The 17,177-nt window shown below is 45.1% G+C and overlaps 1 protein-coding gene across 9 annotated transcripts in view; it reads left to right on the top strand.

Moving 5' to 3' along the window:
- LOC108289411 (protein transport protein Sec16B) overlaps window positions 1–17,177 on the top strand; it is a 50,669-nt gene that overhangs the window by 19,266 nt on the left and 14,226 nt on the right. For all 9 annotated transcript variants that reach the window (XM_037731470.1, XM_037731471.1, XM_037731472.1 and 6 more), the window contains 7 exons: window positions 584–719; window positions 1,198–1,428; window positions 5,470–5,567; window positions 7,962–8,043; window positions 11,816–11,933; window positions 13,131–13,242; window positions 14,857–14,962. In XM_037731470.1, the coding sequence (XP_037587398.1) occupies window positions 584–719; window positions 1,198–1,428; window positions 5,470–5,567; window positions 7,962–8,043; window positions 11,816–11,933; window positions 13,131–13,242; window positions 14,857–14,962 (883 nt within the window). The remainder of the gene's footprint in view (window positions 1–583; window positions 720–1,197; window positions 1,429–5,469; window positions 5,568–7,961; window positions 8,044–11,815; window positions 11,934–13,130; window positions 13,243–14,856; window positions 14,963–17,177) is intronic.

The following is a 17,177-nucleotide window of genomic DNA, read 5'->3' as shown; positions in this document are numbered from 1 at the left end:
CAGGTGTACAGATATAGGGCAAAAGAGCAAGTTGGGTGTTCAGATACGGGGGTACTAAGCCTAACTTGGCTCTTGACGTTATTGGATGATCTTGAGCAAATCATACTGCCAATCATACTGATTCCTTAATATATGCCCCACGATTTTCTAATTCCTTTTTGTATGAAGGTAGGTTCTTCTACTGTCCCTATGTTAGGGGACAGAGCTGAGGCTCAGAGGAGGTAAGAAACTTGTCTAAACAGAGAAGGAGCAGACCCAGATTTAGACCCAGTATTGTCTGACTTCTGAGTCTGCTTTTACTTGCTATCCTGTGCAGTCACTTCAGGTCTCTGAGCCTCTGCTTCTTCATCTGTAAAATGGGGGGGGGGAACGCTGAGTGCATGAGAGAATCTCTGAAATTTCCTCCTGTTCTATAAGAAAAGAACTATCCTATAGGTACAGGCTCATTACCTTAGCCCTGGCTTGTCAGACTTCCATCTCAACCACAGCCCAGCCGGCACCTGCACGCTTAGGAGGAGCCTGCTGTCCGAAACAGGGAACTATCTGCCTGCTCACTCTTCACTCCCTAAATTTTTCCTTGTAGGGAAGATGTACATAAGGTGGATATTATGACATTTTGCCAGCAGAAAGCAGCCCAGAGCTGCAGATCCGAGACGCTGGGGAGCAGAGACTCAGCTCTACTGTGGCAACTCTTGGTTCTCCTCTGTCGCCAGAATGGGGTGAGTTACTGTTTTGGTGGGAGAGCAGGTGCAGGCTGAAATTTGAGTTTTCTTGGGATAGATAAGATTCTGTTTATGGCATGATTATGAAAAGCAGTATGAAAGAAGCCACAAATTGCCCCAAGGGAAAAAATTGCTCAAATGTCGATGCCAGTTTGCTAACGCAAATCTTTCCCCTGATGATCTTCTTCCTTGGTCTGGGAATATTACACAGTTTCTGGGTTATTGCACCAGCCAAATAATATACCCGTGAAATTGTGAATGTTCCTGGTAAGGTTCGTAGCTCCTGACAGGCAGAAAACAACCATGATAATGATGCTGAAGTTTGAAATACAGCAATCCAAGAAAGGACTGCCTTATGATCGCATAATTGGCCTCTTTTTGAAGAAGGCAGGCTCTGGTGCCTTCCATCTCCAGCTGGAGCTGCCAGCTTGAGGACTCATAGGATTCTCCCCTGATGATCCTCTTTGCCCTACAGTCCATGGTGGGGTCTGACATCGCTGAGCTGCTAATGCAAGACTGCAAGAAGCTGGAGAAGTACAAACGGCAGCCCCCTGTGGCCAACCTCATCAGACTGACCGATGAGGACTGGCCAGTGCTGAGCTCTGGGACCCCGAACCTGCTCACTGGAGAGATCCCCCCAAGTGTGGAGACACCTGCACAGATTGTGGAGAAATTCACTAGACTGCTCTACTTTGGAAGGAAGAAGGCAAGTATGCCCTTCCCCCAAAAGCAATCACCATCCCTCTCCGCCACTCACCCCTTTTCCAATTATGTGAATAGTAAATACTTATTTCAGGGAGGATGCGAGAAGTTCAGAAAGACACAACAAAGAAAATAAAAACACCCATAGCCCTACCATTAAAAGACAATGAAATATTAAGTAAAATAAGCCAGGTACAGAAAGACAAACCTCACATGTTATCACTTATTTGTGGGATCTAAAAATCAAAACAATGGAACTCATGGAGATAGAGTAGAAGGGTGGTTATTAGAAGCTGGGAAGGGCAGTAGGGGTGGCTGGGAGGGAGGAGGGGTGGGGTAATGGGTGCAAAAAAATAGAATGAATAAGACCTAGTATTTGATAGCACAACAGGGGAACTATAGCCAATAATAATTTAATTGTACATTTAAAAATAACTAAAAGAGCATAACTGGATTGTTTGTAACACAAAGGATAGATGCTTGAGGGGATGGATACACAATTTTCTGCGATGTGATTATTATACATTATATGCCTGTACCCAAATATCTCATCTTTTTACTCCATAATATATACACCTACTATGTACCCACAAAAATTAAAAATGAAAAAGCTAAAAAGAAAAAAGGTAATACCTGTTAACATTTTGATATATTTACTTCCAGCATTTTTCCATGCATATATAGTAAAAAGAAAATAAAATGGCATATATAATTGTTTATTTCTCTTCTTCTTTTTAAATTTTTTTGAGACAGTCTCGCTTTGTCACCCAGGCTGGATTGCAGTGGTGCAATCTCTGCTCACTGCAACCTCTACCTCCTGGGTTCAACTGATTCCTAGGTGCTTACCACCACTCCTGGTTAATTTTTGTATTTTCAGTAGAGGCGGGGTTTCGCCATATTGGCTAGGCTGGTCTCAAAATCCTGACCTTGTGTTCTGCCTGCCTCGGTCTCCCAAAGTGCTGGGATTACAGGCGTGAGCCATGGCGCCCGGCCATATTTCTTTTCTTAAACTTGAGATGATATGGCATTAAATATGCTCCAATAGCACCATTTAAAAAATAGTTACACAATATTGCATCATATTAATGTATCATATTTTATTTGGCTATTCTACTATTATTGAATATTTAGGCTGTTTACAATTTTGTCAACCATTATAAATTACACCATTTGTACATCTTGTTACATAAGTCTTTCCTAATCTTTTAAATTTTTTAGTACATATTCCTAGAAGTGGAATTATTGGTTATATAAAGGGTATGCACTTTTAAAAGGTTTTTTATATATACACCAAATTAATTTCTAGGAAATTTGTTTACAAATATCCCTGCTGTTATATCTAAGGCTTGCCTATTAATATTAAATACATATGCTCCTTCACTGCAATGTTTATATCCCAATAAACCCATCATTAAATAGAAAATATCATAAATTGAAAATGCATTTGATACAACTAACCCAACATCATAACTTAGCCTAGCCTACCTTAAAAGTGCTCAGAACGTTTACCTTAACCTAAAAAATCATCTAACCCAGAGCCTGTTTAATAATAGGTGCTAAATACCTCATGTGATTTATCGAATATGTTATTGAAAGTGAAAACCAGAATGGTTGTCTGGGCACTTGAAGTACAGCTTCTACCAAATGTGTATTGATTTCACACCACTGTAAAGTCAAAAACTCATAAAGAAGGGACTGTCCGTACTTTAAACAGATGGAGATTGATTTCTAGCTTAATTTTGAAGTTGAGATTATACTTTACAAAATTCATATAAATTTAAGTATTTGGATAGATGATTAAAATAAATTTGAATCAATTTAATTCAAGAATTAAAATATATAAAAAAGATATAATTGGGAAATGATGCTGCCACCTGCCCCAGTCACCCAATTTCTCTTTCTGAAATATCCAGAGAAATTTCATGCATATATTGTTATTTTCTCTTCCTTTAAATTAGCATAGTATATACCATTTCTGTACCTTCCCTTTTTCATTTTACAAAATGTCTCAGAAATCACTATTAGGGTTGCCAAACATTTTCTGTAAGTGGACAGATGTAAAAACTGTACAATGTAAGCATTTTACATTTTGCAGGCCAGAGTCTCTATTACAGCTACTGAGCTCTGCCCTTATAGTGCGAAAGCAGCCACAGAAAATACATAAATGAACGGGTATGGCCATGTTTCCATAAATTCATTTATGGTCATAGAAATTTGAATTACCATATAACTTTATTGCATAATGAAATTTTTATTTTTTTATTTTATCCAATCACTTAAAAAGGTAAAAACTACTGTGAGGCTATGGGCTGTACCAAAATAGGCAGTGTGCTGGCTTGGCCTGTAGGCTCTGTTTTGCTGACCTCTGCTCTGTAGCCTTTGTAAATACCTTTCTCATTATTTATTATGTTGGCATAGTCTTCTACTGATAAATTATAATTAATTTAACTAAACCCCCTATAGCTTGTCATTAAGAGTACTTCCAATCTTTTGCAATTACAATGTTGTAATGAATAACCACTGTCATTTTGTCCAGTATAAGAGAATATATGTAAGATAAATTTCTAGAGGAAGAAGCGTTGGGTCAAAGGATATGATTTGTAATTTTGATAGTTATTGACACATTGCCTTTTAGAGGTTATGCCAATTCACTCTACCAGCAATGCAAAAAAAGTGGTTATTTTCCTACATTCACACCACAGTGTGTTTCAAGTTCTTTGATAAGTGCGAATCTGAGAAGTGAATAAAGGCTGAGCATGGCGGCTCACACCTATAATTCCAGCACTTTGGGAGGCCAAGCTGGGCAGATCACTTGAGGCCAGGAGTTTGAGACCAGCCTGGACGACATGGAGAAACCCTTTCTCTACAAAAAATACAAAAATTAGCCAGACGTGGTGGCATAGCCTATAGTACCGGTTACTTGGGAGGGTGAAGAACGAGAATCGCTTGAACCTGGGAAGTGGAGGTTGCAGTGAGCCGAGATCATGGCACGGTACTCCAACCTGGGCGACAGAGAGAAACTGTCTCAAAATAAAAAATTATCGGCTAATTTAAAATGTTTTATAGATATGGGGTCTTGCTGTGTTGCCAGTGCTGGTCTCAAACTCCTGGGCCCCAGTGAGCCTCCACGTCCCAAAGTGTGGGGATTACCGGTGTGAGCCACGGTGCTAGGCCTGACTTTCCTATTGAAATGAGTATGTTCAATTCAATCCAATGCAATTTGAAATGAATTCAATGAAGTTGAATATTTTTTAATCTGTGAATATGTCATAGATTTTCTGCATTTTTCTATTGAATCTTTGATCCTCACTGATTGATTTGTTGGAGCTCTTTATGTTTTTAGGGCTTTCTGTGTAAAATCATTAAGTTTCTGGGGGTCATAGTTAGAAAGGCTTTTCCTACTTCAAAATTAATTCATAAAAATGAAGTTGAAGTACTTTTGGTATTAATTTTTACATTTAAATATTTAATTTCTTGTTTTTTGTATCTTTGCTTTTATTTTTTATTGACGGAAACTGTATATATTTATGGTATATGAATATACCATATATTCCTATGAATATACCGTATATTCTCTTTCTCTATATATAAACACACACACACACACACACACACACACACACACACTGTGGAATGTCTAAATGGAGCTAGTTAACATATATATTACCTCACATATTTATCATGGTTTTTTCTAATGAGAACACTTAAAATCTCTTCTTTTAGTATTTTTCAAGTATACTATACGTTGGTATTTACTGTAGTCATGATATTCAAGTGCTATGAAACTTTTGCTAAATAGATGAGGCTAACCAGCAACCATGTCTGAGGGGAAGCTGATGAAATAGCACAGTGGGTGTTGATAAGGTGAGGGCTGGTGAAGGCGACATCATCAACTTCCTGGCTGTCCACGTTCCCATGTGAGGCGCTAAGGGTTTTCTGGAAGCCCAGCCTCAACTGCTCAGGAGGCAGCAGTGCGTAAGCACAGGGGCTTGTCATCAGTGAAAGGTGGGAAAGGCACTCTTGATTGTGATGTTTTGGTTTTCAGGAAGCCTTGGAGTGGGCCATGAAGAACCACTTGTGGGGTCACGCCTTGTTCCTGTCCAGCAAGATGGACCCAAGGACCTACAGCTGGGTGATGAGTGGGTGAGTCGGGACTTAACAAAAGAGACCAGTGGGGCAGAGAGGCCTCCTCACCGAAGGTGGAAGATGAGGTTGTGGAGAAATGCCAGATGCATTGACGAGCCTTACACTCCAGGGATCTTTCCATGTTCTCTCTTCTGAGCTGGACACAGCATTTCTCTGTTTTAGACACAGATACATTCTTTCTACCTGCTAAATTGAATAAAAAGTTTTAGCAAAATTGGCCTGGGTCAGAGTTTCCAAAAATTAAGTAGGTTTTTTTTTTTTCTTAAATGGATGAGGGGTTTTTATGCTGCCCAGGCTGGCCTTGAACACATAGCCTCACCTCCTCAAGCGCCAGGACAACAGGCCTAGCCACTGTGGCTGCCATAAAAATTAAGTCGGTTTTTACATTGCAGTAGCCTTCTCTCTTGGGGGGTGGGGCGTTGTAGCTCGCTCTGATAATGAGGGGTAGGTGATCACTCCGGTTTACCTGATAGAGCCTTGAGACTAAGGGTCTTTGATGTAAGCAGTTCCTACTGCTTATTCTTGGGATGAAGTTCTGGATACTGAGAGTAGGGTAGGGGTGTAGGTAGCAGGGTCATGAGCTGTGGTGGGAAAAGGAGTTATAGGACTGACAATTAGATACAGAAGTCTGCATCGTCAGCAGTGGGAGGTGTTGAGACTGAAGGGGTGTGCTTAGTCAGAAATGACGCCAGCACACTGTGATCTGGCTGCCAGCGTGGACCAGGAAAAATGCCCAAACTAGGATGAGCTAGGGATGGAAGCAAGGGTCCGTAGCCAGGAGTTTGGAACAAGGACATGAAACAGTGAACAGAGCGAAAGAGCCAGGATCAAATGAAGGTGGCGGGTCTAGGGGTGCTGGATGGAGAAGGGTTTCTGAATGCGTCCTTCAGGCTCCTCCTAGCATATGGTGGGTGGGGTGAGAGGCCCTCCTGTAAGGGGCAGACTTGGGTCAGACAACAAGAAAGAGGCAGCTCAAAGTGTTCAGCTTCTAGCGCTGGTTAAAGCTGCGAAGCTACCCTCTCAGCTTCGTTTATATTTGAATTGGCCATAAATCCTGTTGGGCAGAGGTTGAATTAGAAGATGACACTTCTGCCAGGTACGGTGGCTCATGCCTGTAATCCCAGCACTTTGGGAGGCCGAGGCAGGCGGATCACCTGAGGTCAGGAGTCCGAGACCAGCCTGGCCAAGATGGTGTAACCTCATCTCTACTAAAAATACAAATAGCAGCTGGGTGTGGTGGTGGGCGCCTATAATCCCAGCCAGTCAGGAGGCTGAGGCAGGAGAATTGCTTGAACCCGGGAGGTGGAGATTCCAGTGAGCAGAGATCACATCATTGCACTCCAGCCTGGGCAACAAGAGCAAGAGTTCATCTCAAAAAAAAAAAAGATACTTCCACATTAAGGTCAGTTGGGGGGCCTAATGGCTGTACCACCACGGGGGCCCATTCTGAATGACGGCCTCGGTTGAGTCTCATGATGACTGCACTCCTCAGTCTTCCTGCAGACTGGTGACACCGTGGTGCACTTTATTATCTTCTGAGACTGCAATGGTGAGGAACACAGAAGTTGTATTATGATACATGCTCGGAGCTCCTGTGGCAAGGGTGCTGTTAAATAAAGGATGGTGTTCTGAGTATGATTTTCCTTCGGGCTTTGAAAAGGAACATCCCACAGCACCACATTGTAGCATACATCTCTGTTACAGATTTTTTTGCCTTGGGCCATTGATTTTTGATGGAGCCCAGTGAACTGTGAAAAATACCTCTCACTGAGTAAGCTTAAGTCTCAAATCAGCTGTAGAGCTTATTATATCCCTGTTAAGCATATCCCATGGTTTGTCATCAGCAGGATCATTTCTGGCCCCTGTTCCACGCCTCTTTGGTTACTGAAAATGGCTATTTAGTGCTTGTGAGCAAAAGCACTACAGACCCAGGCTCTTGATGAGCCAGAAAAACGGCACTGAGCGCTGTGGGCTTGGCGCAGAGGAGGGCTGCAGGGAGTGGGAGATTGGGGTGGCTGGGAATGGGGGGCCCATGGAGAAGCGCTTCCGGATACACTGCTGCAGCTCTCCAGGGGCCTTTGAGATGTCAGTGGGTCATCTCAGTGATGGAAGAAGGCCTACGGAAATGGTTATTCCAGAGTTAGGCCATCAAGACCGAGGTGCAGAAAATCCCCCCAACAATGAGCTCTCGCTGGGGTGTACAGGAGAGTGCAGACCTTGCCATCTCTTCCCAAAGGATGTGACAGAGGCACAGCAGAAAGCAAGGAGATGCTCACGTGCCTAAAGAAGCTGCCAAAATCTAATAGAATTTTGCGAGGCCCTGAGCCTCAGGGGCAATGAGTCGAGAGGTTTTCTGGGCGGGGTCCTCACTGACCGTCCTTCTTCCCACAGCTTCACCAGCACGCTGGCGCTCAACGACCCACTGCAGACCCTCTTCCAGCTCATGTCGGGGAGGATTCCACAGGCAGCCACGGTACCCCATGACAGGATTCCTTTACCGCCCTGGCATCCCAAGGGCTTGAGGGGATGGGGACTGCTCAGGAACGCAGCGATGGCTTTCAGGAAGAAACGTGATGATAATATTAATAGTTCGTTAATCACTTACCATGTGCCAGGCCCTGTGCTAAGTGCTTTGATGCGTCTTATTTGGTTTAATGCATGGAGGTAGGAGTTATTCTCTCTGCTTTGCAGATGTGGAAACTGAGCTGCAGAGGTGTAAAATTACCCAAGATCAGAGATAGTGAGTAGTGGGGTCAGGATCTGTCCGGGTCTGTCTGACTCTGAAGACCTCGATCTTCCCAAAATGTCAAAGCTGCCTGCTGTGCTGTGAATGGCAAAAGGACCTGTGCTTGTTCTGCAGGCTTCCCCTGGCAGTTCTGGAGGAATGCTTCTCACCACTGCACGCTGGCACTTCAGAGCTGGACATACTTGATCTCAACCGTCTAGAGTTGATGTGGCTGAGAGTCTGAGGCCAGCTTGGTAGTTTTCCCATCACAGGAGACTTGATCTTTTGGCCCCAGTGTATTCCTTCTTTACCTTTGACGGCCAGTCACTTTTTTAGATGATGTCCTGGTGTTGGCTGTTTGAATCGTTTCTTCTTGGGGCATATATAGCATGCCCTTTTAATATGTACGTTCATATGTTAGAGCTCAGGAACATTTTCTTGGATTATGTCATTCAATATTTGTTTTGTTCCATTATATTGGTTTCCTTTTCAGGAATTCCATGTACACATATTTCAGATATTATACACATATGAATTATACCTAGAATTTTTTATTTAATAATTTCTATTCTTTTTTCCTTTTGCTTTCCCTCCCTCCCTCCCCTCTTCCCTTCTCTTCTACTTCCTTCCTTCCTCCCTCCCTCCCTCCCCCCTTTATTCCCTCCTTCTTTCTTCCCTCCTTTTTTTCTTCCTCTGTCACTTACTGTGTTTTTGCCAGTATCTCTTGCTTTCATGCCCTTGTGTTTCTGTTTTTATTTCTTCAATTTCCCCCTATTTTTTCCTGAGCTCTGCACATTCCATTCATCTCCTGTTATCCACCATCTATTTCCTGAGCTCTTATAACTCAGATCTATGCTCTTGCTTCATATAAGCAATTGTTTCATTATTTTACTTAAATTCATGACAAAATCTTTGGTGACAATTTTTCATTTGTTTCATGGTGACATTTTTGTGGTGAATGTTCTCGCTCCCTCTGTTTCTCACATTACCTTCCTCCTTCTGTCTTACGGTGTATTTACACACAATCTGTGCTTGTTTATTCATAGTATGTGCCTTTAAAGGAGTTGAATCTTTCCTGGATATGTATTTCCAGTTCTTTATATTAGGTTTGTGCAGAGGATGGACCAGGCCATATTCCAGGCCATCTGGCATTTTCTACAGGACCCACAGTTTTCCATGTGTGCCTTTGCCCCGCAGCCAGTGGGGAGAGCTGTGGGGTCCTCTCCCCCTTGTGTCCTCTCAGCTTCCCCGTGGAGGCACCTCTGTCCCATCTCCATTACTCTTGGCAGCTTCCTCTCGGATCTTGAGACTTGGGTTTCTGGTGAATACTGGTTTTAATAAGAATCGACCTCACATTTTCCCTTTTTTGGCCCTTCTTATTGCTTGTGGCTAATTCCTAGAAAAGGGAAATGATTTTCATGCCCCATCATCAAATCAACTGGCTGCCTTGTAGCTCAGAGTGTGCCTCACAATTCAGCAGAATGGCCTGTGCTCCACAATGGAATGGCATCACGTCACGAAGCACTAAATGCAGGAAATGACATCATTAGCTATGGTCCATTGGGTTTTTTGTAATAGTAGAGTTAGCTCAATTTCCCCTATTTTTAGATGAGCAAATGGAGGAGCCAGAGGTGATGTGCCAATGCAGTATTTGATCTTAGGGAGTTTCCCAGCATTTTAGCATTTACTAAAGGGCTGGACTTCAGTTCCATGTGATGGGTGGGGTGGTGGAAAATTACAGCAACTGGACAGCATGACTTGTGCGGGTTTCACACAAGTTTAACCTAGACTCTGTATGCCTGTCTGCCAGCGAACTTGGCTTTCTTTCTTAATCTCACAGAGCCTCAGTTTTGCATCTTTATGGGGATTTTGGTGCCTAACCAATAGTTATTGTGAAAGTTAAAGGAGAGAAAACGTCTGAACATATCAACCACCATGCTTGGCCCATTGAATTTTGGTGCGCGCGCTCTCTCTCTCTCTCTCCCTCTCTCTTTTTTTCTCTCTCTCCTCTGCATCCCCTCCACCTCCCCATTGATCTTTTATAGTGATCTTTTTCAAATCACCAATGAGGAGACAGAATAATGACCTCTAAGTTTTTCTTTGTGTGTGTTTTTCTGTATGTGTTTAGCCAGGGATTTCCTTCTCTTTTGCTGGTTTCTGTAGATCCATCAAGAAGGAGTTTGGCTTACATGTTAAAATGTGGGTCATGATAGTACTTAGCACATGTGATTGTTAGTAGGAGAAATGCTTAGCACAGGATATGGCTCATGGTTCGATGTGACACATGAGAACTGCTATTGCTATTGTGATTTATCATCACCGTCATTGTCATCATCCTCTTCACACTGCATTGACCAGATCAACAAGGAGTGAGTGTAAAATTGAGTTGGATAAAGCATCTTTTATTTCCCAGAATAATTACAAAGACCAAGTAATTTTAACCTCCAAATCTTAGTTATTATTGGAAGGTAGATGGGTGTGCAGATCATCTCTTTCCTCGGCTGAGCTTCCAACTGTGTGTGTGCATGTGTGTCTGTATTTATATCTACATGTAATTGATTAAATGCAAACAAAATGTGAAGCACCATGCAATGTGCTTTACACAACTATCTTATTTTATTACCAACAATAACCCTGTTAGGTAGAAATTATGATCTCCGTTTTAGGGATGAGAAAGTGAAAGGTTCAAAGACATTAAGAAACTTGCTCAAGGTAAGTAAGCTAGTAAGATGCAAGACTCGAGTTGGGGCCTGTTGTTTCCATTACATTATATTGTTTCTTTATTGATATTTTCTGCCTTGAAATTCTTCTTCATTTAGTAGAACAGCCTTAGGGAGAGATGGTAGGGAAAACACCATTTTTTGCAGGGCTTTGTACATTTCCACCGCGCTGCCTACTCTCTGTTGCCCCCTGGTGGAATTATGCTGCCTCTGCACTGTCCTAGTTGGGCCACTTGGCTTGATTTTCTTATTCCTAAAGTGGCAATAGGAACTAGACTTCATAGGGTTGCTTTGAAGATTAAATAAGAGGATGTGTGTGAATGGGCTTTCTAAAGCCAGAAAACATAAGCCATTTAGTAAGACATTAAGCAGGCCTGTGTTCCCCTGACTTCTGTGACAGGCTGTGGCCTCTTCCACTTATGAGCCAAGGATATTTGATCTTCCTTCTCCCACTGAAGCATCAGGGTTTTTCTGAGTTTTGTCTCTAGCTACTTGAGGGCCAGGCACTGGGGAGAAATGTGAAAAATATTAAGTGAGCAATGTCATTTTATTTATCCATTTTCCAATATCCTTGCGAATGTATGTATGTATGCATGTATATGTATCTATCTGTGTTCTGCTGAAAGTTTTGCTTTGTTAAAGATGAGAGCTCTGAATCAATGAATGGCAGCCTTGCAGGTGGTAGAGTGGGCGTTCTCTGACCACTTCTGAACCAGGAAATAGACAACCTCCGTCTTTAGGTACATTTTGGCGATTCCTAAATGATTGTACATTTAAGTTATTTTTCTGCCGCCTTTCAGTGTTGTGGAGAAAAGCAGTGGGGAGACTGGAGGCCTCATTTGGCTGTGATTCTGTCAAATCAGGCTGGGGACCCGGAGCTGTATCAGCGTGCAGTTGTCACCATGGGGGACACCCTGGGTAAGTGACACCAGCACTGTCCCTCTACTCTCCTCTGGAGGGTACCCAGGCCAACTTTAAATATCCTGCCCTTAGAGTCTCAGATTCTTGGTAGTGCCAGAGTCTATGCCCCAGGCTTTTCCTGGACCCAGGAGCCTCCATGTTTTGGGGAAAGAAACTCCAGGGAAACACGTGTCCTTCTTGCCTCTCTGTTTTGCCAAATTTCTGCTGTGAGTGAATGCAGGCCTGGCTCCTGAGACTTGGTGTTTTGCTGCGTTGGGAGTCTCCTCTCGGCAGCTGATCTTCTAGCCCTGGGTCAGATTCCCTGTGGATGGAGTTAACACATGGGACACCTTGCCTCCTGTTGCTGTAAATCTCTCAGTGACCCAGTTCAATCAGATAGAAAATTCTTTTTTGCCTGAACCACCCTGCGTAACCCTGTAGTCTTGCTTTCCATCGTCTCTCTGTGAATGTGGCCTTATAAACACTTAGGGGCTATTGAATGTTTCAGATCAGCGATTCTCAAATTTAGCCAGGAAGCAGAGCATCTAGAAATCATGGTGCTCCCCCATGGGGTTTTAAAAAATATTGCTCTGTTAAATAGCTATGGGTAAGGCTGTGCCAAGTCAGATGGAGGCCATGCAGTACCCTGAGTGGAAGGGAGCTAATGTTTGTTGAGCTCTTCTTGGGGGCCAGGCACTGTGCTAGGTATTGTATCTAGTTGAATTAACTCAATTTTGAGGCAATGGAGAACATATGGGGGAACATTTCAAAACTGGGAACGTGTCAGTAATGAATGTGATTTTTATGTTTGACTTTAGCAGGGAAAGCAACGGTGCCCCAGGAAGCCTAGTTTTAGAACGGCCACTCCCAGTAGGCGCCTTCCTCGCTCAGGTGCAGGCATTTCATTTTCCACCCTCAGGAAAGACTAAAATGTTTAGAGAATTCCTCATCAAAAATCCTTTAGGGAGAAGGGGAAATCGTGCCTTATCCTGGCTGCAGAGAAATGTAACATCTGAGGCCAAACGGGCTGGCGGGAGAAGGAGTGGGGTGTGGGGGCCTGTGACTCACGCTATGAAAGGCTCATTCATTTATACCCCCGTGGTGTCTCCCCTCGGACCCCCGAGGCCACTCTTGCATCTCTCTCCTATCCACCCAGAAGAGGCGTCCCCACACGGGTGTGTTCCGTGACTGGGTCTTGTTCTCTTCCTCCGGCAGCTGGGAAGGGGCTTGTGGAGGCAGCTCACTTCTGCTACCTCGTGGCTCACGTGCCCTTCGGCCACTACACCGTGAAGACTGACCATCTGGTCTTGCTGGGCAGCAGCCACAGGTGTGTGACCTGGGTGAAGGAAATGGGAAGGACGTTTTCCATGGGATTGTTTTAGCCAGGTTGGGTTTTATGGATGCCTTTTTCATTTTCTCATGTGAATTTCAGCTATCGCTGGCCCCCTTATCTGGGATTGTTATCTGTGCAGGTCTGTGCAAGGAGATGCCCGGTGGGCCCCACATTACAGCATCAGCAGGGGCCTCAGGCCCCAGGTCCTGCTCTGAAAAGAAGTGGGCTGTTGCCTTTGTGTTGTATTGTGCCCGTTGCCCACTGGGTGGCATCATGGCTCCACAAGCTGACTTTGTTCCTTTAAAAAAAAAAAAACTAATGTTTTATGTGTGGAAGCCCTGGGCCTGTTCTGAGAGCCCACCCCGGGCAAAACTGGAGAGTGGGAGAAGTTCATGTTTAGTCTCTCTTTGGGGCCCTAGCGTCCCTACAAATAGCTATGGGTAAGGACTTAGAGTCCCTCTGGTGACATCCTCTGTGGCCATAGCATCAGGCTTTTCCCACAGGACGCCCTGGACCAGCTCTCACAGCGAATGAATGAATGCAGGGACCGCACGATTTGCTCCCCAGCGGTCCTCCCTGTTCTGTATCTCTCCATCCCCTCCCCATAAGAGTTAAGATTCACTAAGTTCTTACGTTGTATCAGGCGTTTTCTTTGCACTATTTCCTTTAATTGTTACATATTTACCCTATGAAGAAGTGATCTTCACTTATGGAGGAGGAAAACCAAGGCACAGGGAGGGGAAATAACCCGTCTAAGATGGTACAGCTAGGGTGTGGCTGAGTTGGACTCAGAATCCAGGCAGTCAGGCTGCAAAGCCACTCCCCACCGCCTTTTTTTTATTTTTTATTTTTTTTTTGGGATGGAGTCTCGCTCTGTCCCTAGGCTGGAGTGCAGTGGTGCCATCTTGACTCAAGATTCTCCACCTCCCGGGTTCAAGTGATTCTCCTGCTCAGCCCCCAGGAATAACCTGGTGATTTTGAACACCATGGCAAGCTGTTGATGAGAGAGATTTTGGGTCATACGAGACTTTTGTGTCCCCCACCACCTACCCCGAGCAGATCACATTCACTCCGTCCTCATCCTCACTGGTGGAATGAATATCCAGTGTACGGACGGTGGTTTGATTTCTGGCTCAGCTGTGCTCGCCTGCTCTGCCATGCCTTTTGGTCTCAGTGCTCCCCTCTTTTGTGTGAATTTGCTCAAAGTAGGGGTGCCCTTCACAGAGGCATGACAGGCTTTATGGGCATGGGGGTCAGCTCTTTGTGTGTTGAAGAGGAGGGCCCAGTGCCCTTCAAGTAGCCTGCCTTGCTGAGTTACCCTAGAAGGCAGGCAGCACCCTCTTCCCACAGCCTCTGCCTCCTAGCGCCTCCTCTCCTGCCGAGTTCTGTTTTGTTCCTTTGTCAGCCTCACGGAGGGAGAGGAAGAGGAGGCGAAACGCTCACTCTGGGAGCCCAGAGTCTCTTTCTTCTCTCAAAGCCACCACAGGGATCAGCCCAGGATGGAAACTCTCCCATGAAAGGCTGCAGCTGGTGTTTGGCTATCCACTAGGATTTAACTCCCGCGGCCCCCACTCCTCAATCGCTTTTATTGTTATTCCCTGGCTTTAGTCAAGAGTTTTTGAAATTTGCGACAACTGAGGCGATCCAGAGGACAGAGATCTTCGAGTACTGTCAGATGCTGGGCCGTCCCAAATCCTTCATCCCTTCTCTCCAGGTAACAGCCCAGATGAGGCCACCGTCACTGTGTCAGGCAGCTGTATTTCCAGCTTTGCTTTTTGGCACTTAGTACCTGGGGCTAAGTTATCTACTGAACTTTTCCTCATTAGCCTAAGCGTGGGAGGGTGTAGAATTTCTTTTTATGTCCCCCAAAGCTCTGCGTTTTCTAACATGAAGGCAAAACCTTGCAGAGGCCTCTCTGCTGGAGGCTCCTGCCTCACCGCTGACATCTGGAAGTCCTGCCTGCCGCCCCGGCCCGCACCTCACTCCCGCTGTCAGCTCCCTCGCCCCGTCTCTCCAGACAGCAATCCCTTCTTCTCAACCTCTGCAGCTGTTCTGCCGGAGGGAGTGGGCGGGCAGGCACAGCCCAGTGGCTGCTCACCCTCCCTCTGCTTCCCGCTCCTTCTCGGCCTCTTTTGAACTCCTCTGTCCTCTACCTCTGGACATCCCTCTCTGCTCAGCCCTGGCCCTCACCCTTCTTCGCCCCTCCCAGGGCTTCAGCTGTGCAGGTGGTGTCCACACTGCGGCTTATGCCCTCTCTTCCCAATGTCTCTACATGATGCCGTTGTCACCTTCGTAAAGACCAGTGCTGGCATCGTGTCCTCCTCCGTCTAAATGCTCCGCGAGGTCTGATGTCCGGCACCATCCCTTCCTCCATGCAGGCTCCCCGGGCCACACTCACAAGTGTGACTGAGATGGCAGCCCTCAGTGGTCTCAGCTATAAAAGGGAACGAGAGTGGTGCCTTGTAATGGAGCTGGCATGAAATTGAGCTAGTTTCTCTAATGCATGAGAACAGCGCCTGGCACACAGCAACTGCTCTCAGCGTTGAGGTCATGGGGGGCACAGTGTGGCTCCCACGGCTGAATCCAGGGCACCCCACTGACGCTGAGCTCTCGCTGTCTTGCGTTTTCTTGCCTTTCATGCACAGGTACCTTATCTTCCTGCCTTAATTATCTTCTTTAGGCAGAGACCTTTTCCAGCAATTCCTCGTTTCTCCTTCAGTGCTTGGTGTGGAGGGTGCACACAGCGGCAGCAACAACAATAATTACAACAACATGCACACACGGCACAAAGCCTTGAAAGGGAATTCCTGTGTCATAGAGAAATGGGCCAGTTAGCATTGTCACTTCTTCTTCTTTTGACTGTAAGTTCCAGGATACATGTGCAGAATGTGCAGGTTTGTTACGCAGGTATACGTGTGCCATGGTGGTTTGCTGCACCTATTAATCTATCATCTAGGTTTTAAACCCACGTGCATTAGGCATTTGTCCTATAGCATCTTCTCTTCTTTAAGGGCTTTGCCAAAGACCCACCTTTTCCAGCAAAAGCTTGCTCAGTGAGCTCCTCTGTGTAGGTCCCTGACTGGCTCTTTGGTCTCTTTTCCTTTCCCTTCTTTATTCATCCCAGCGCTTGGCTATTTTGGTACTGCTTCGGGCTGATAGTAATGAGATTAACTAGTTTTACTGAATGTGTCTGTGTGCCCGGCATTGTGGCATTTACACTGCTTGTGTATTATTTCGAATCCTGTGAGGTCAGCCTGATTAACCCTGTTTTACCAAAGAGAAAACAGAGGCCCAGAGGTGTTACGTGCTATCAGCTCACATCTCTTGCACACTGTTTGTTCTCTGTACTTCACCTGAATTATTTCACTGAGTCTTCATAACAATCAAGGGCATAGGTAGTGTTAGTATTTCCATGTCGTAGACAGGAAACTGAGGCACAGACATGAGGTGACTAGTCCAATGTTTCCCACTTAGCATGGAGCTTGGATTTGAACTTGGGTCTGTCTGATACCAAAGTCCTCACACTTGATCCTGCCCTGCCACTCATGCTTCCACAAGAGCTTACTTTTCTCAGTACTCTCCATTAGCTTTATGCCCTTTGCACTAGGGTCTATTTTTGCTGCTACTTTTTTTTTTGAGATGGAGTCTCACCTGTCACCCAGGCTGGAGGGCAGTGGTACAATCTCGGCTCACTGCAACCTCTGCCTCCTGGGTTCAAGCGATTCTCCTACCACAGCCTCTGGAGTAGCTGGGACTACAGGCATGCACAAACATGCCCAGCTAATTTTTATATTTTTAGTAGAGACAGGGTTTCATCATGTTGGCTGGGCTGGTCTCGAACTCCTGACCTCAAGTGATCCAACCTCCTTGGCCTCCCAAGTGCTGGGACTACAGGTGTGAGCCACGGTGGCAGCCTGTTTTTGCTACTT

The sequence above is a fragment of the Cebus imitator genome, unplaced genomic scaffold (assembly GCF_001604975.1).
Source record: "Cebus imitator isolate Cc_AM_T3 unplaced genomic scaffold, Cebus_imitator-1.0 Scaffold402, whole genome shotgun sequence".
Lineage (NCBI taxonomy): Eukaryota > Metazoa > Chordata > Mammalia > Primates > Cebidae > Cebus > Cebus imitator.
This window is presented reverse-complemented; position numbering and strand designations above follow the sequence as displayed.